This window comes from Amblyomma mixtum, chromosome 5, assembly GCF_055824585.1.
Source record: "Amblyomma mixtum isolate Tamu chromosome 5, ASM5582458v1, whole genome shotgun sequence".
NCBI lineage: Eukaryota > Metazoa > Arthropoda > Arachnida > Ixodida > Ixodidae > Amblyomma > Amblyomma mixtum.
This window is the reverse complement of record NC_143016.1, coordinates 45,751,164-45,770,883: the sequence shown is the minus strand read 5'-3', so window position 1 is coordinate 45,770,883 and position 19,720 is coordinate 45,751,164. Positions and strand designations below refer to the sequence as shown.

Below are 19,720 nucleotides of genomic sequence, written 5' to 3'. Positions count from 1 at the left end.
AATATAACGCGCTGCATACGTTCTCCCAGCGCGCTTGTCCGCCGTGTACTATAGCGGGAGCATCAAGGCGTGACTGACACCGCTACCGAAAGATAAGAACGTGGCTGCACGCCCGCTAAAGGCGAACCCAGGTTGCCGCGAGGTGGGGAAAGGGAAGGGGCGGCTCTGCTTCTGCTGCACGTGCGAGGAGGAAACGACGCTGGTCTATTTCGGGGCACCTTTGCCTGCGCGCTCTCCAGCCGAGGGGGTAGCGCCTCGACCAGGGACCTCGACCCCACGATCCGAGGGGACAGACGGAAACAAGCGCCGAGTGAAAGCAGCTCTATACGGGCAAGTGACGCCGAAGGCTGGCCCTCCCCGCCCGTACAGCACGCGTCGTGTGTCGGCACATAAAGCCCCCGGTCTACGTGGAGGCGGCCACTTTGCTTGCTTCTCGTTTGTTTCTGGAGCCTTTTTGTCTGTCTCTCTTCTGAACCCCCGCTTCGCTGGCTGTTGAGGGGTTGGGAGTAACAAAGCGAGGTCTTGAAAGGGCGGATTATCCCTTCATGCGATGGTGGCTCCCCCCTCGACGCTTTTATTTTTCGCGTGTTGCCTTTCGGAGCTCGTTGGGCAGAGCGGGACGGACTTGAAGGGTCTTTTAAAAGTTTAAACGTCGCCTCATTGCGCTCGGTCTCGACGTGACAGGCGCTCTTGATGCCTCAAGCGTCTGCAGGCGGGCTGTAGCTTTTCTCGGAGCGAGAGGGCAAACGCCCGGGCTTTGAATAGCTAGTATCTCTCGGGCGTTAGCGAGCCCTCACTTTAAACCGTCATGCCGTAAGTTGTTGACGTAGTTTGATGAAAGCGAAGTGCACTGCAGATCTATATAACCTCCTGCGTAGTTTAGATTGGTTCAAAGCTATTGCGCGCTGAGAAAGCGTGTGCTTGTTCAAGCCTATAATTAGTAAGCTTGCGCTCCATGCTTAAGCTTTATCCGTGTCATGCTGAGCCAAAAGCACTCCGATTAATCACATAATCTGCTAGTAAAGCAGTGTTTTCATGTACCGCCATGCGTTTGACTGACCGTTCAGTTCTCGCTCACGGCCCCGCCGCGGTGGCTCAGCGGTTATAGCGCTCGGCTGCTGACCCGAAAGACGCGGGTTCGATCCCGCCCGCGGCGGCTTAATTTCGATGAAGGCGAAATTCTAGAGGCCCGTGTACTGCGCGATGTCAGTGCACGTTAAGGAACCCCAGGTGGTCGAAATTTCCGGAACCTTTCACTACGGCGTCCCTCATAGCCTGAGTTGCTTTGGGACGTTAAACCCCAATAAACCAAACCAGTTCTCGCTCACGAACATAATTTGCGTATACTTGCGTATATTCATGCTTTGGTTCAGTCCACAGGAATGTAAAATACAGACCGTGTTAAGCCATACCGCGGCCGAAGAGTACGCATGTTATATATCATCTCAAATAAACAATAGCACAACTACTGTGATGTTGCGTTAAGCTTCAAGGGCCAGACATTGGCTTCCATGGTCAACTCAGCAGTTTCTTCCCAACATTCAGGCAGGATCTAGAAGCGGTGGTTCCAGTGGTTCTATTTGAAAAATAAAACATGATGGTTGATTTGCGTAGTTAGGCCAAATGCGAATTAGGTACGCTAGCACTTCGGTTCCATTGTTCGGATCCACTGCCCACGGACGGAAGTTGTTCGAATAGCGATAACGATTTAATGGGCATATGTGCGGAATTGGTCATTCTCTACTACATATTCACAGATCTCCGGGAGTCCTCGTACCCCTCCTGGCGCAGTGGTGCAGCAGTTAAGCGATGAGCTACTGCCCCCTGCCAGACCGGGGTCCACACAAACTGGCAGACAAGAATTTTTCGGCTGAGTGCAAGCCGTTGTGATAGCGCTGTATAACAAAACGGAAAGAAAAAAATGGGTGCCGGCAGCGGAAACTGGTGTCTATTATCTTAAGCACCTGATCTGCAGCCGATGAGAATAAAAGGGACGGACAGGGGAGAAAACACGGAGGCGAAACAAAGATAAGAGGAGGGGTAGCAAGAATGGGAACTATTTACAGCTATACACAAAGCCACAGTCTCATACACATACATAAAGGAAGATAAACCGCTCGCCCACAGGTGTCCTGTCACTGTTCCACACTGCGCACCAGCGATCACTGCCCGTTGGGACAGGGTTAGCGACATCGGCGCCTCCGGCTTGGTGTAGTGCCCGCGGAAACGGAGATGCGAAGTTGCGAGAACATGAAAAGCTTCACGTACAAAAGGTTACTTATTGCGGGTTATGGGTAAAAGATAGCTAATGCATGTCCGTGGCGCCCTGCATAAATAGAGTAAAAGTTCCCTAGCCACCCCCCCCCCCCTCCCCACACTGTCCCTCCGCTATTACTTCACGTGACGTAGTCGTATTTCATAGTAATTAACTTCCATTGTGACGAATAGGTGGGGCAGCAAAACGCTCCGCTCGAGCGAGCTAGGGAGTCGCCGTGCTAAAAATCTTAGCGCTCCGCTGGGGACTGCGAGCGGAGCGAAACGTAAACCATCTCAGCAAAGTCTCTGTCATGACGTTCGCCTACGCGCGATCGCCGCGATTGCTATCCGCCGCCTGAAGCGAGCGCCTATGTTTGTCCAGCGTAATCCAAGCGTTGGATGTCTTGATGGCAAGCAGAGCATGGCGACTCGTGCACATCATAAATCAGAGACAGCAACCAAAGTTACTTCCGAAACCAACTCTTCGCGAACCACTGAGGAAAGGGCTCAATTAAAAATCCAGGTACAGTGCGTCTCCCTGCGATGCGTAGCCCGCTTCGCCATCAGGGAACACGCAGCATTCACCTGCATGACTCATTAGGATGGGCGTGTGTAAGTTTACCTCCCAGAGCGCTCAGGTCTTCGGAGGAGCACTCCAGCCATAGCGGGGAGACACCCTTATGAATATGACAAAGTGCGCTTTCGGCGAGATGAAACTCTTTCGCCGTGACACGCTCGCGTTTAAGTCGGCCAGAGTCTACACGCGCAGTGAGGCTATTTGTCACGCCGCGGTTCCCTAATGGGCTCAGTCGGCTGAGGAGTAGAAAGTCAAGCCGCTGGAAAGGCGGTGGCGGCGTCGAGATTCCCCGTCTCCACGAGGCTGGAGCGTCATGATGCACTCCTCGCATAAATACGCGGGCGGCTTTTTGCTTTGCCCGAGTCCTGACGAACAGGCGCGCCCTTTGAAACTGGGTTTCTCCCGGCGCCGTCCGTCGCCGCTGCTGCACAGCTCTGGAGAGATGCAGAGAGGGAGAGAGAAGAGGTCGTGCGCAGAGCGCTGGAGAGATGCAGCGAGAGAGAGAGGGAGGAGAGGCTGTGTGCAGCGCTGCTGTGTGTCTCGGCGTCCGCGGCGACTCGCGTGCCCATCGCTGCGGCTTTTGCTGCGACGACTGCGGCGGCGACCGTTGAGCAGCGGCGCCCGGGCAGCGCTGAGTCTGGCTGGCGCGCGCCCGAAGGAAGGAAGACGGGGAGCGTCAGCTGGATTTCGTCTCACCGTGGGCGGCAGCTGGCCCGCAGATGCGTCGGCCGCCGCCCGAGCACTCGTCGTCGTCGCTGTGTCTGGCAGCCACCCTGCCGATCCCTGCGCGTGAAGCAGGCGGTGGTCTTTCGAAGGAAGAGCCGCCACCTCCTCCTAGTCGACCTATACACTCCATGCGCGGCCCCGCGGGCGTAGCTAGGTTCTATATGCGTACACACACGTTCGCGCAAACGCATGCGCAATATACACAACGCGCGCACGTGAGCTCGCATGAAGGCGGAAAGGAGGGAAGTAAAAACGACCACTTCGCTAAGTGGTCGCAGAAGGAGATCTCTGGGGCGTGGATGCGCCGCTGCGGGCGCCGTTGTGTGTGTCTGTGTATGTAAACACTCGCCGGAGCACATGTCTGCTCCAGCAGCCAGGGTCTTTGACACGTGGGCATGTCTGAATCGTTGTTAGCACTGATCTCCGCGTTGTTTCAGAGTTTCAACTGGCTGTACAACTCTTGATTCGTTCTGCATCGTGTCACGGCGATGTGTGGTGACGTGCCGCGAATACCATTGTGTATCTATCTCTGTACGTATGAAGTGCACGAATTTCGGGATATGAAAATAAGTCTAGATTTCGTCTGTCCTGAAAACGCGATGCATACAAGCCAGTGTATGGGGCCACTTTTTTTTTTTTTTTTACCTGAGCACAGTATGGGATCACTTATGTAGACGTGTAGGCCGAATCTCCAAGAGTGAGCAGGTCGAGGATAAAGTACGAGCGGCTTCTTCGCGCGGACGAGCAAGAGCAGTTTATTTTTTATTTTTTTTTTCCCGACCGGGGCGGGTAGACTCTCCAGCTGGTTGCAAGTTTTAATCACACGCAGCGCGCGTGAAGAGTGTGTGCTTATCTCGGAGAGCAGATGTTAAGCACTTTCGTTGAAGCACGCGTTTAGTCTGTCAGAAGCACTGGCAAGTAATGTTCGCTCCGCACCGTCTGGTCGGCCTACTTTCTCGGCTCTGTCAACCTTGCCAACGAGTCCTCGTTGCAAATTTCGGAACAAGTTCAGAGGTCAACGTTTGTTTTAACAAAAACGCTCACATTCTATTTTCGGCCCAAGGTCAGACTTCTGGCAAAGGTCGCGTGGCTTAAAAAAAAAAAGAAAGAAAATGAGCAATAACGCTTATCACGGCAAATATCTCTAAGTAAAGAGCAGAGAAAGCCGTCGTAAAACATGCGCAGCTGAATACTTGCATTCGCATTTAGTCTCACCTTAGTACTCTAAGTGTAGCCCGAAACAAGGTCAAGTAAATTCATTCGCATTTCAGCAATGTCTCCTTTCACGCCCGCGCGTTCTTTTTTTTTTTTTTTCAGTTCTCTGTGCTTTCTTCGCAGCCTTTCACCAGCGTTGCTTAAAATTCAGTAACCTCGTCACTACCGCGCTGTTAACCTCCTTTAGAAGAACGCCTTTTGGATTCTGTTATGATTGTTCCACACGCCCTTTTACCCTCAGATAGTTGCTTCGATATCTCATTGACTACCGCCGCCGCGGTGGCTGAGCGGTTATGGTGCTCGGCTGCTGGCCCAAAAGACGCGGGTTCGATCCCGGCCGCGGCGGCTAGAATTTCTTTGGAGGAGAAATTCTAGAGGCCCGTGTACTGTGCGATGTCAGTGCACGTTAAAGAACCCCAGGTGGTCGAAATTTCCGGAGCCCTCCACTACGGCGTCTCTCATAGCCTTAGTCGCTTTGGGACGTTAAACCCCATAAATCATAAATCAAATCATTGACTACCATTTAGGAAATGTTTGAGCCTGTCTTGTGCGCAGAGTTTAGAATGTTTCTTTTTTTATACTTATTATCCGGGGCCAGTGATCAAGGGGTCTCTTACCACGCTGGCAGGTAAGAGGCGAAGTAGAGCTTCCCTGCACGACCCGGTATTAGTTTCCTGCAGGACCCGGTAGTCGTACACTGTATTATACTGTCCAGTACTGCATGCGCTCTCTGGGCTAAGCAGTCAGTATGCCAGAAAATGAATTGGGTCGGCGCTCAATCTCTCCGCTCGCTTATGGACTTGAAACGTTAAACGGCAAACCTTGCTGCTCCGTTTCGCCTCCCCCTCACAGCGTCGCTGTACCTTGCGCATGCGTTTCTTCTCTAGGAAGAACCGCTATCGCCGAGAGCCACCTCGAAGGGGAAAGGAAATTACGGAGCCTCGGGCCATTCGCCGATCTCGCGACCTTGCCTTTCCCCAGTCTGAGAGACAATGGTGGCTCCTGTGAGGACAAAACCTTCCGAGGAGGCGAGCGGGAGGCCACGGTGGTTGTGCGGGGAGAGAATAATGCCGCATGCACCCGCTGCCGGACAACGCGTCCAGTGCGGCAGTTGGATGCAGTACTACCAGCGGAGTAGGGGGCTGGAAGTCCATGAGATTCCATCAGAGGAAAAAAAAAGAAAGATATATTCTCAGAGAAAGTTGTCGGATAAACGTTATCGTGTAAAGCGTTGCAGTGCACCCTTGAGACCGGACAAGGCGGCCAGTGCGGTAGTTCAGTGCAACACTGTTCAATCGTAGACCAGAGCTGTGATAGAAGAGGATGTGATTCTATCAGTGGAAAAAGGAAATGTACTTTCGGAGATCATTCCCGAATAAGCTTGATAATGTAAACTTCCGCACTGCAGCACTGAGAAACAAAGTATCAGCGAAACCTCATAATATGCATGCACAGAACAGAACTTGCAACTGCAACAAATGTAGCGGTTCGCCTTGTATTTTCCTGTTATTCATTTCCCGTGTGCTGTTTCAAATGCTTTTTTTTTTTTTTTCGCAGCACTTTCCTTCGTATGAACGCACGCGTACATGTGTTCTACAGGGCCTTCAAAGGGCCCTTGCCGCCCTTCACAAGACCGAGTAATGATTATTAGAGGTGGCGAGTACTCATTGTTTCTTGGGAGACGCGTGACTTCCTACCGGTATAACAGCTATGAAGACTGGCGACAGCAGGCAGGATGGAATACCCAACGCAGAGGCGTCCACATTAAGTTCCCAGGAGGAGCTCTGAGGGATATCTGGCTGAATATGAAATTACATTCTATCCTTTAGAAAGCACGCGCTTGTCTGTCGCCTTCGCCGTCTCTCGAAGTGCTGTTATGGCGAAATGCCAAGAAGCCTGCTGTCGGAGCGGCGGGTCACACCAGCGGGGGGCTGCACCCGTGGTTCAACGAACGCGTCACATCTATACCCGTATATATAGCGGAATTTATGACCCGAAGTCTGAGCACCAACCTCTCTTGCGGTGCTATACGCGGTTTTTCATTCCGATATTGCGCTTGCTACCGCCGCTGCCAAAGCACGCGCGTCCAAGACGGGGAACGAGTGCGCGTTTCTTTTTCCAGATATTCAACCATTCGCAAAAAAGAAGAAAAGCGACCAACCTGCGTCAGCACTGACGCGCGATCTGTAGGCTCAAGGTCCTGGTCCATTTCCACCCCTGAAGTGCGTCCGTAACCTGGGTTGCAGGACTCCGGTGAACGTGGGACGGACGTTCTACCCAACCGATATCGCAATGGGGCTCCTCAAGAAAGAAAAAAAAAACTTCACCAAACGTGAACAAGCGAAGCTTTTGGAATAACTGCTGGCGCCTAGAAGTCGTCGCAACCCTGGTAGCTTGAGGTACGTCTAAGAGCATTTGTTCTACGAAGTTCCAGCCAACGTGTTGAGGCGACAGTAGGATGCATCGACTGGGGCGAAACAAGTTGCTGTTTCAAAATTTACGCGAATGAAAGAAATGTTGAAGAAAGCATTTCTAAAAAAAAATGGAAGTGATATTGCAAGCCTTATCAAAGTGCAGACGCACTGGCGCAAACGTACACCGAACCAGTCGCGTGCCTACTGCGCATGCGCAATGAGAGGTCAGCGCCCTGCGTTGGACAGTCGTGTCAACGTACCGCGGCAACGGCAGCGGGCTGCCGTGCGGCTGTGCAAAAACTCTATTACAGCGGCGGCTGTTATAGCCAGAGCCCCTTGCCCAGATGTCGTCTGACTTCATCACGCAGTAAGGCCATGACCCAGCACTGTCACCACTCACATGACCATAAATGACTGAACGCTCACCGGGCGTTCCCATTGGCTCCTGAGCACCTGAAACCTGAAGGTGGCTCTTTACTCTCGTTCAAAGACATAACATCTTATTATAAGGATAGGCACCGCGTGTACCCAGCCCCTGCAAAGGGACTGGGGAAAGCAAACGAACGCGTTCTACTTAGACTATTCACTAATACAATGCTGTGCCCGGCAGTATTAAAACATTTCGATCCCGCGTTCACTGGCAGGTGCAAACACTGTGGCGAGGTGGCTGACACCTACCACATGGTTTGGGCTTGCCAGCGCAACTCAGCTCTCTCCCCCCACCCCAACCCTACCAGAGAGGAATGGGAGGCGGCCCTGCTTGGCTGCTCGGACCTTCAGGCCCAAAAGGCTTTGGTCAAGAGGGCTAAGCTGGCGGCTTCGACCAATGGGGTCCCGGAATAGGGACTCCACCCATTGCGGGGCTCTTTAAGAAAGCCTCACCTCTTTTATTAAATAAAGGCTTTTCATCATCATCATCGAACACACTCCGTTGTCACATTCGTTCTCCAACATCCCTCTTAAACGCATACTCTCTTCACATTACGTGAACCGCTTTTTTCTTGACCCGGGGTCTGCCTAAGGTTTACTGTGCTGTATGGATTTGTTCAGCTCCGAGACCGCGCTCGTCTCTGATGTTGCTCCTCGGTAGTGCGCAAGCTGCTGGTGCAACCAATTGTTGTGTTCCTGGGGTTGACTGCTTTTCTTTTCTCCTCTGGTGCACTTAAAGCTACCGCCGCTGACACGCCATTTCTCGCCCTCCTCGGTCTTTGTAGCCGCGAAGCGTCCCGCTCTACTTGGCGCTCGAGAGAAAGCCTTCGCCGCCGCCGCTCCTCGCCTTTCTGTGCGCTGGTGGCTGAGCGCTGTGCAATCCCCCTCTAAACTTGTTTGCGCTTTCGTCGAGGTTGCAGATCCTTTTTTCTCAGCCCGGCCGCTGGTGCGAGACGAAGGATTTGCGCGCCAGACACTTCACACGTATAGTACTCCTTGATCGGGCAGGAGGACAATGAGAGTACGGTAGCGAGGAGAAAATAGAACCAAGCGATGGAGGTCAGCCGTTGACAACCGCGTGTTCCTGATGTCAGCGTGCTGTTATTGCGTTTGCGAAGAAGGCGTGGTTCCGTCTTATTCTCTACGCCGGCCTGCCCCATTCGCTCGCGTTCACGGTAGCGACCAACCTCCGAAACTTTCCCAGAAACTGTGCTTTCAGCCATTTTGTGGTCTGAACGAGCTTAGAAAGGACAAAGCTTGCGCGGCGTTGACAACACGAGGCAAACATGGAGAACTGCAGGGCGATGTTTGCGTAGCTAGTCCTATATAGTTCCTTGGCCAGTGTTTACAGGGAATCCCCCGAGGTGGAGTAGGTTTCAAGGGAGTAATTACTGATCGACATCTACAATTCTCTGTGAATTAATGCGTGGAACCGTACGTCTACATAGCAAAGCGACGCAGCTTTTACAAGAAGCCTAGCAATCGAAGAAATATTTTCATTGTTCTTGGGTAGAGCGATTACTAAGTAAGAGTGCGATTCTTGTTCGTTTGTTTCTTCGCTTGCTTACTTATTAGTTTGTTCCTGCCCATTCGTTATTAACAGGAAAACTGACCTGTGAAGTTGCAATCTGGAAAGAAAAAGGAAAACCGCTTAGTACGCGCACCTGTCGGAGTATAAAAAGTACTGTGTACAGAACACAGACCGCAACATCGGAACGAGTTTTCTTTATGTCTGGAGCTAACTGGCAGAAATATTCTTATTTTTTAATAGTGGTAGAATGTAGCCACTGTGTGAATTTTCCTGCTTACTTGCTTCTCAATATGAACGCTAATAAAATGAAATCAAACCAAATTTTATTGAACATCAAAAAGATGTCCGTCAGCATCGGCAAACAGATTACGAGCGTCACAAACGTTTAGCTGTTCTATCTCTTTTTTTTTTTCTGGAGTTGGACGTGGGAGTAAGGTCTGAAATGGCTGGCGTTGGTCGCAGTGTACTTACGTTTTACTCTAAAAGGGGGCTAAGTGTTGGAAAGATTTGTTGTGTTCAGAATGAAACGAGAACATTCAGTCTGGGTATTCTAGCTGCTCTTTCAGTGTTTCAATGATCAGTTCTATACCTCGCCGTTTTCACGGCTGGATTATTACCATTACCATTTGATGTGATAAGATGTGATAAGGCAGACGTACAGAGTAAATGCTTAAACTATTGGGCTGGCCGCCGCCTGTCGGAAAGTCAAAACGCATTCCTGCTCAAGAGAGGTTTGCTCGAAATAACTACTCAGTATGGTGATGTACAACTAATAATTAGACAGCCGCGCTCTAATCTGAATTCTTGCTTTCTTTTACAAAGCTTGGGCTTAGTCAGATCTAATGCTGTGTTTATTCTTGATGCAAGCTTGCACAAAAATGGTATTCTCGTAAATCTGGGCTGGTGTAGTGCTTGTTAGTCGACCAGGCGCAGGTTAGTCGCAGTGGTGGGCCCATCAGTTAGGTTTCCACGAAACTAAGCTTGCATAGAGCGGACGCAATCTTGCCATCAGAGCGAGAGCTATAAGGTATACCGCACGTTGAACCGCGTAAGCCGAAGTCGGCAAAATTAAAAACAGTCTGGAGGACATCACTGCATGCAGCGGCGGTCGTAAGAAGACGTTTTACTGCACGCCGCTTAACTATACGCTTACCGCTTCCTTATTTCTCTTTTCCTGCTCACAAGGGACGGACTCGGACCACCAACGAGAAAAGCTGTAATTTTGTGCGTCAAAAAATTTCCTTATTGCTGCGTACGAAACAGAGAATACGGCAAGCACTGCACGATTCTGCCTGTACTTAAACATTCACTTCTCGTCGTCTCGTTTAGCGCTTGTTTGCGGGAACGACGCGCGGCTTCTGTTCTGCGAGCTCTACGAGGCTTTCCTCGACGTGCGGTCGCGTACCGGCGAGAGACGCAGTGCTTCTCCTGGACGACGCGGGGACGTGCGTTAGCGGCCTCTTTCTTCCTTTCCGGGCTGCTGATAACGTAACTTGATATAATGTAAAACACTATCGCGCATGGAAGGACTCGGGGATGAAAAAAGATAGTGCTTGTGCGCCACTTTTAACTGTTCATGTTCAAGGGAGAAAATCAACGCTTAGGCCTGGCGCAACGGTGGAAGGCTCACTGGATGCTTAGTGCTGTGATGCAGTAGAGGTCAACCCTGCTCTGTATCTCTCTCGTTCCGTCTCATTTATTGCGCGAGATGGGGCCTCCACAAAAGAAGACAGTTCCTTCGCCAGCCACGTCAATGGTAGCCTCGCTGACACATGCGGCATCTAGCCGCCGCGGCGGCTCAGTGGTTACTGTGCTCGGCTGTTGACCCCAAAGGCGCGGATTCGGTCCCGGCCGTGGAGGTCGCATTTCGATGGAGGCGGAATGCTAGAAACCCGTCGCGGTGGCTGGGTGGTAAGGGCGCTCGGTATACTCAGCCGGAGTTCCCGGGTTCCAACCCGGCCGCGTCGGCCGCGTTTCGTTGGAGGCGAAACGCAAAAGGCGCCCGTGTGCTGTACGATGTCAGTGCGCGCTAAATACCCTCAGGTGGTCGAAATTATTCCGGAGCCCTCCACCACGGAACCTCTTTCTTTCTTTATTCTTTCACTCCCATCTTTATCTTTTCCCTTACGGCGCCGTTCGGGTGTCCACCGAGATGTGAGACAATTACTGCGCTGTTTTCTTTACACAAAAAAATCAATTTTACCAATTTTCAAATGCTAGAGGGCCTTGTAATGTGCGATCTCAGTGCACTTTACAAAGCCCCACGTGGTCGGAATTATCCGGAGCCCTTCACTGTGGCGTATCTCACACCCTGAGTTGTTTTGGGACGTTAAACCTTCTAAAACCAAGCAAACCAACATGCAGCATGTTTCCTCCACACTATTATGAGCATCTGTTAATCAGGCACTAGGTTTGAGTGCTTGTTCTTTAACAAACAAACTGTCAACTCTAGGACCACAGTCCGACGCACAATGGCGCACAGTGATGGTGCATGCCTTTATGCGTTTCTTTTTCTGTGCAGCAGGTGATATCTTAGTTTTATACCGAGAAGTGTTTCCAAAACTTTCAGGACAAACTTGTTTTTCCTAACAAGCAGCTTGCTTGCTAGTACAGTACTTTTCCTGCAGCCCTTTTAGCTTCAATGTCAGAAATCTGATGGCAGTGTGTTCTTCCCTCTTTTCCTATAAAAACTGAGTGAAATTACGAGGAAAAACCATAACGGCTCGCGAAAGGACCCACCAATACCTACTTAACTGACAAAATACGTCTATTAACGTGAGGATATCGGCGATTTTTACGATATCTACGCCACGCTGCGGCGACAACGCGAAGTAGTCCAAGAATGGATCGGAGCGCCGAACCGCGTCGTTTGATCCGCTATTTGCTCCGTCGATTGCTCCGTTATGTTATTGATTTTAAATTCTCTTCAAAGCGCACGTCGACCACCTATCGCTGCACCGTCACGCCGGCCGTTTTTCAAATGGCTGACAGCGATTTCTTCTATTGTTTCTAGTTTATCCCTTTACACCCTTGAGAAAAGAGACTGACTCACACGACGCTGCTTCAATTCCAAAAATAACCGCGACTTCATCCCACATACGCTGACACGGGGAGCAGTACTGAGTAGCGGCGGCATATAGTACTGGCTCAATTGTGGCAACCTCTCCAAAAATCACCAACAGCGCAGAAAACAGTCGCTGTGAGCAGCTGAAGTGCCGGGGACTGTCGCAGAATAATGTATGTTGTGTACGCGCACTATTGCAGGTAATTACTAGTGATTCCAGGTCTCTTTAGATAAGTTTCCTGATGTTTCACCGTCGTTGCCGTCTGCTTTTTGGACGTGACCTGTATGCTGACGCTGGGAACTGACATGTGTGTTTTTCTGCAAGCACCGAATTCCTCATCGTTCCCGTGCGCATCGAGTTTGCTGCAATCCAAATGCCAAGCTATCTCGTTCGGTTGCGTTTGTCAGTTGCAGTACTTTTCCGCGCATTATTAATGGTAGCGTCACCTCCCAACACACGTACATGCAGATACAAGAGTCAGTCGCTCGTGCATTCTGGTTTTGTACTCGCGTAGCGTGCGTTCATGCTGGAGAACACGTAGCCCCGCTCAATCTGTATGCAGGCTTAATCGATCTCTGAATTATGAAAACAACTCATAATCCCTTGTTTTCCGCTGGACCAGTTTATCCGCTTATGGGCCGCAAAGTGCGCCACCGTCATCTACAGCTACGATAGCACTGAATACGCAACAAACCTCGGTGCGATATATAGCGTCCATCCTCGTGCGCCAGAGACAGTTGAGCGAGTTCGCTGTCCACAGACCTGTGTACAGGGTGAGTTGTTCGCGCCGCTTCTCTCCTACCTATGTGCCCCCCTGCAGCTTGAGACGAAGTCCTGGACGCCAGCTGTCGTGTGTAGCCCAGCTGCCAGCGGTACGTGAGCCTTGCAGCCTGTCGGGCTTGGAGCAAGTGTACTTGCATGGGCTTGTGCAGGTCCTCTCGCGCTTGTCTGGGGTGTCGATCCAGTCGACAGCTTCGGGTACGCAGCGAATGGAGTAACCACCAGTGGACAGTGGCATAACCGTGAGACGGTGACACTACTAAGAAGCACAGCTAATTACGTCAAAACTGTGCGGCTGCTGAATACTATGCTATAGGTATATAGCATAGCATTCAGTAGCCGCATATACTATACTATACTATACTATACTATACTATACTATACTATACTATACTATACTATACTATACTATACTATACTATACTATACTATACTATACTATACTATACTATACTATACTATACTATACTATACTATACTATACTATACTATACTATACTATACTATACTATACTATACTATACTATACTATACTATACAATGCTATGCTATGCTATACTGAATGCTAGAATGCGTTTTGTAGAAATTACGTAGTCCGCGTAAGCTCACGGGAGTAGTTCTTCAAAGTGGTGGTTGCGTGCGTACAGTAGTGTTCATCTGGTAGCGGCTTGCAGATCCAACCGCCATAAATCCTTCAAGTACAGTGACGGAGTTCGTGCTCTGGTGTATAGTCTTGTCCATTATTACTATATACTCCGCTGGAAATAGCTTTAGACAACGCGTAGAGTTTTTAGTATTCTGAAGGACCGAAAAGAAACAACGAGTAGCTGTCACGTGATTAAAATCCAGGCTGTTAGTTCATGGAAAGGATCTCAGAGACGCATGCAGGCCCACTGCTCATGAGCACACCAACTTGAATTCTCACGTGGCTTAGTTTACTCTCAGCCAATTTATATTGGCACCCTGTTGTATAAATTGGCCACTATTCCTGTTAGGTCATTTTCTGTCCTTTCCACCTTCCACAACAATGTCAAATCCCGACTTTTGTGGTGCTACAGCGATTTTTTACGACTTATGGAGGTGGAGTAGAACTGATACCTTATTCCGGTTCTGGGTAAATTTATATAGTTATACCTGTACGACACATCACTAGCAAAGGCGTTCTGCCTGCTGCTGCTGCTGCTTATCTAATCTCGTACTCTCTTCTTCGAGGGTGAGAAGAAAAAAATAATGAATGCCTGAGCTCGAATGCCTAGTTGAAGGACTGCGTAGGTGCTTCGAAGATTATTTCGCGGACTGTTGGGTCATAACCGATACGCGACTTAGATTGCAAAACCTAACTTATTTCGCACTCGCAGCCGCGTTTTAGAGCGAGCAGAACGGGTCAAGAACTTCTCCTGTAGAACGAGCTGTATAACCTACTGCATCTGATTTAAAAAACGTTAAAAAACGCTTCTGTAGTCACAATCCGTCTTGAAATATAAACAAGCAAGCACATACAACTGCGTGCTATACATCCGTGCCTGGCGTTCTCTTATCAGTGAACAACGCGAGTTGCTCCCACAAGAGACTATCTCCACAGCGCGCTGGCTGAAATGTGCTCCCGCTGATACCCATATCTTGTTTTCAGTTTCAAGGCGCAGCGGACTCATGTCGGTATAAGATAAATTCAAAAGCGGCCGCGCATCCAGACCCCAGAAAGAGACCATCGCTCGCCACACTGAAGTCAGTGCAAACTCAGTTGAACGCCTTTATTTGTTCTCGTGTTTACAGCCGTCACGTAACTTATCCGTGGCAGCCTGCGAATAGTAGACTCGGGGACCGTGCACATGTTGCGCCGTGGCGCGAGAAGCTCTCTCTCTCGCGTGCAGTGCTCGAAGTGAAACAAACAGGTTTGCGAGGGAAGCCCACCCTGGCGCCGACAGCGGAACACTGTGCCTGCATGCGCCCTGCTTGTTTTTCCGGCTCCCACTCTACTCGTCCCAGTTAAATAAACTGTCACGATTGTTTTCGCGGGCCCGCAGCTGAGATCCTGTCAGCAGCCCACGTTTACCGTCGGCGAATTCATGCGAGGGAAGCGCGGTGGAGACTCGCTCGCGTCCTTCGCAGTTGCCGTTAGTTTTGTTTTTATTTATTTGATTTGATTCCCCCCTCCCTGCCTTCCGCCGCTCTTTCGAGCGCTGCTTTCCGTTCAAGCGTGTCTCTCAGTCAAAACAACCTGAAGTGAGAGCCGTCGCGAACGCGAGAGACTATACTGGGCTGCTTTTAGATTTGGAAGGCGTGGATTGGAAAAGTAAGGCGAGAAAGCTTTGTAAGCTATGCGCGTGGCGAGTTCTTTCTCTGTGCGCGGGTTTTTTGGCGCCTTTGTATGTGCAGCGTAGATGGTCTCATTCAGACCTCGAGAAGAAAGGCCGATTTTATTCCTTTTTTTTTTCTTGTAACTCTCCCCGAGCCGCACATTACTTGAGGTCACGGGTTAGAGTCATCCATAGTTTGTTTACACGCACGTCCTAGTGTTTCTCAATCATAACGCTGTGATTCAGTTTAATTAGTGTTTTGTAATCATAACGCTGTGCTTCAGTTAAGTTAGGATATTAAAAAAAGGTACTTACAGTTCGCACAAAGCAAATACTGAAGAGCATTTTTTTAAACTAAAAGGTACTGCAGAAGAAAAGCTTCCTGAATTTTGTTTGTTGAGAGAGTGTGGCAGCTCGAAGGAAGTGAACTCCGGAAATGGTTGCCGTGAGCTATGTTTACCCAATAGACTTTTCCATCAGCGAGCTCCTTCAGTGTAAAACGTGGCTGCAAAACCAGCCTCTAAAAGACCTGTTCTCGTTTTCGGAAAACTTCCGCAAACAGCGCACACGAGGGGGGCTTTCAGTGACACAAACTCCCAAGATAACCAACCGTACAATCAGCGTTTGCGTTTACACGCCTAGTAAGAGACCCCTGGCGGCCACATGCGCGTTCGAGACGGGTGCGCGTCACGGAGGAGGGACTAATTTTGGAAGCGTTTAATCCTAGCTTGCAAATAGGAAGCACGAAATACCAGACAGACTGCATAACCACAACCGAGGCGTGTTTCACGCTTCGATGAGCGCGCATAACCACAAGTGCGAACAACTAAGCACGGTAGCAGTACGTGACGCGATGTACGTACATACGCCTAGCCGAAACGTCGCCCTGCAAATGAGCCCACCGCGGCGGCGCCGCAGCGCCGCTAAATGAAGGAGAGCGGCTCGTCGTTGCTTTGTTTGGTGCGAAGCATTCAGAGCGCGCCGGCCCAGAAATAGGCTTTCGCGCGGGGATAGCTTTCGTGAGAAAAGGTAAGCAGCAAGTTGGTCGGCGGCAGTGCCGCGGGCGCGCCTCGGCGGCTGCGCAGTGCACGCAAGTAAAGAAAGGAACGGACCCAAGTAAGAAGCAGAAACGAAGAAACGGGCTGAGGTTGTAGCAGCATCCGCAACAGGAGATTTTCTTTGCCGCTCGAGACCCGCTATTTCTAGACGGCGTCTTCTAGCCCGCGTGGAGGGAGGCGATACAAGCCTGGCTCTGAGCTCGCGCTGTTCTCGCGAGCTCGGTGCCCTCTTGTGTGTACAGATCAGCTTCCGATACATAACTAAATGGAAACTCAGGGTGTTTGGGGAGAGAATCCACTCTTCTTTCCTTCTGTTCTTGCGTTTATCTGCCTGTGGGAATGTGGGTGGAAGGGGCGGCTGGAAGATTGGAAATCGCAGTAACGTAGTTAAACGACGTCCCCCTTTGTGTGTTTGGGGTCAAAATCCTGGTTGTTTTTCTCCGGGTTTATGAGTGGCGCCTCTTTGTTAGCTAGGTCGGAAAAGAAGCGGCGGTCGTTGTGCTCATATACGAACTCTCATAAAGACCGGCTTGGTTTGTAAACACAGGCAACTTTGTTGCGGTCTCCGCGTATTCTGCGTGATATATTTTTGTAAACTGAATGAGTTTCAGCCGGTTCGTTGAAGCGGTTATTAAGGAAGTTTGTATCTCATAGACTCATGGCGCGGCTAAACACAAAATTGAAGCGGGTGTTTATTCGTGAAGAGGAAATTGTACCTGGTTTCTCCGTCATACGCCAAGCCACTTGGAAACGCCTTGCGCTTGACGGAACAATTGTGAGGGTGATAAGACAACCCTACGCTGGTCGAATATTACCTTTGTAAGGGGGCTAGGTGTTAGCGGCAAGGCAGCGATCACGGCAGCGTCAGCGAGTTTTCTATTCACCTACCAGGAATCTTACTGGACGGAACAATGAAGACCAATACAAGCAGGCAATACGCAGGTCTTCAATGCAGCGGAATTTTTGCAGAGAAAAAGTTATTATAAGAAACTGCTTTCGGACATCGTTCATGAACGCTGCTGCATTTCAAAGTCGAAGTGTCAAAGTCAAAGTGTTTATTTAGACAACTCAATAGTATAGTTGCCTAGGGCGCAGACTGAAAGGCAAATGGATGCCTGACAAAGAGTCCACGCCCTTCTAGCTACAATGAAAGTTCCTGCTAATGCTAACTGTGTAGACAACTGGTACGTCTAATTGCCAGCAGTATGTTTTGCCTGACCTCAAAACGAAACTACACAAGAACAATCGCGTCCTTGCAACTTTTGCTTTGCGCAACAAAATACGCCTCAATGCTTTTATAAAGCCCGCAGTCCTCGGCCTCTTCCGCGCAGCCCCGCTTGAGCTTTTATTCCTTTCCTAATGGCGTTTCGTGGCGTCCTCTTTTTTTCTCTCTCTTTCTCTCAACACTGTGCGCGCACCATTCGATTCTTCGTTCGTTAAACGTCCGCTTTCCCCCTTCTCCTTTGCGTAGGTGATGTGACGCGGACGCTCGGGACACAGCAAGGATGCGGCCCATCATCATCCCGGTAACCACGGGCCCTCCATCGCCGCCACAGCCGGCCACGCCAACCATGCCCTCGCCACAAGGTCAGTGTATGCATATATGTACACACAAACGCACGCGCGCTGCATGATTCATCGCGTGGACAGCGCGCGCTCGATTCGGCCTCGGCGGGCCTTCAATTGAAAAGCGCCCTGTCCGCGCGCTATACGGCCGCAACGTCGCAGCGGCGAAATACAAACGCACTCACGGCGTGTACACACCGAAAAGGACGCGGCCCGCACAGCTAGACTCCCGGATGTAAACGGAGGGACGCTCCCAAGTTACGTGGGCAGCCCCTCCGTCGCGCGATTGCATTAGAATTCAAGTCGCAAGGTATACGGCGGCGGCCGCCGCCTCCAACGGCGCCTTTTTAGTTTTTGCTCGCGCGCTCTGCGAGCCATAGTGTCTGAGGCCGTGGATTAGCAGCGGCCTCGATACGCGGCCAGAGGAGGGTGTTGATAGCGGCGGGTAGGCACGCAGTGCGGATAGGGTGCGAACGGCGCGCTTGGCAAACAAAAGCGTTCGTCGAAACTTTCGCAACCGCTACATTGTCGCAGTACGCGCGCGCTTTTAGCTCGCTCTTTCTCTCTCGCTGAGTTACTGGAGGATTACGTAACACGTAACCCATGGACGTGTCGACACCCAGGGCTTCAGATGCATTCGCAAAGAACGCCGTGTTATTTGCTGGGATATCATGAATCTAACGTGCGTGGTGTGTGCAACAACTCGGAACCAAAGCCCTACACACACTGATCGCAGCAAGACGATTGTCGGCAGGTAATAATAGTGCAAGAGCCAGCCACAGGTCGGAGAATAATGGGAGTGGGTATGCCTTTAGTTGTGGAAACAATACCTCGAAGAAAGACCGGTTGCATAACGCAGACAGAGGATGACGGGATAGTATGCACCCCAATGGATAGACTCAGGAGAGACGTCACGCCGTATATCATATACTGCGCACAAGTGACTGAACACGATGGCTTCGCTGAATGGCTTTCCATCGCCCTCCCATACTCCCCATACAAACAGTCTTTGTCCAAAGCGAACAACTCTGAAGGCTTGCTTCCAAGTTGTACGTGTAGTGGGGCCATTCAAGTCCTAACTTTTGGAGGGGCGTGAACATGAGTTCCTCTGAAATTCAAGGGATTTAGAACGCTGGCGGCGCATAGCCGGTCACACAAAATGACTCAGAGTAAAATGTCTTGGGATATTTACCTTCGACAAAGGCTGTGCCTAGAAATAAACGATATGATTGAAGCTTCGTCCACAGAATAACGAGAGGGGGGGAAGACTTTAATGACAGTCATATCAAGACTGTCTTTCTGTCAAGCAATATGCTGGCGCTAAAGCTTCCTCGTCTTCAGCAGCGGTTGGTGGCGCGACTTGTTTTTTGTTGTTTTTTTGTCAGTCAGCAAGTTTTTATTTCTTGTCCATCGCATTCACTGTCGGCTATAGACTGATGGGACACATAAACCGGGCGTCTTCTCCGTGTCCATGGCGCATTAACGTGGAAACTATGCCTTGCAAGCTATACAGGGGTGTCACCATCACCAAGTTACACACTTCAAAAAATACATTCCTTCAAAGTTGAAAAACATGTAAGATATGAAAGGACACCACTTGCAGAATCACCTACCTGAAGAATATTTCGAATGTGATCAGATTCTTTTGAGCTATCAAAAATTGCCCGTCAGAGATTCTAAGGCTTTCCATGGCAAGGCTAAAACATGGCAGGGTTTCAAAAGACGCAACAGATGGCAAAAAAAAAAAAAGAAAACAAGATTACTGCCGGTCTTGCGCTGTACATAGAGCAGCTATGTTGGCTTATA

At 50.3% G+C, this 19,720-nt stretch overlaps 1 protein-coding gene and 1 non-coding gene across 5 annotated transcripts in view; both read left to right on the top strand.

Annotated features, from left to right (window-relative positions):
- LOC149341964 (uncharacterized) overlaps positions 1–19,720 on the top strand; it is a 262,364-nt gene that overhangs the window by 39,642 nt on the left and 203,002 nt on the right. For all 4 annotated transcript variants that reach the window (XM_089544268.1, XM_089544267.1, XM_089544265.1 and 1 more), the window contains exon 2: positions 17,820–17,935. In XM_089544268.1, coding sequence (XP_089400394.1) covers positions 17,854–17,935 — 82 coding nt within the window. In that variant the 5' untranslated portion in view covers positions 17,820–17,853. The remainder of the gene's footprint in view (positions 1–17,819; positions 17,936–19,720) is intronic.
- TRNAS-GCU (transfer RNA serine (anticodon GCU)) lies at positions 1,085–1,156 on the top strand. The gene has a single exon. It is a non-coding gene; the product is annotated as a tRNA-Ser (tRNA).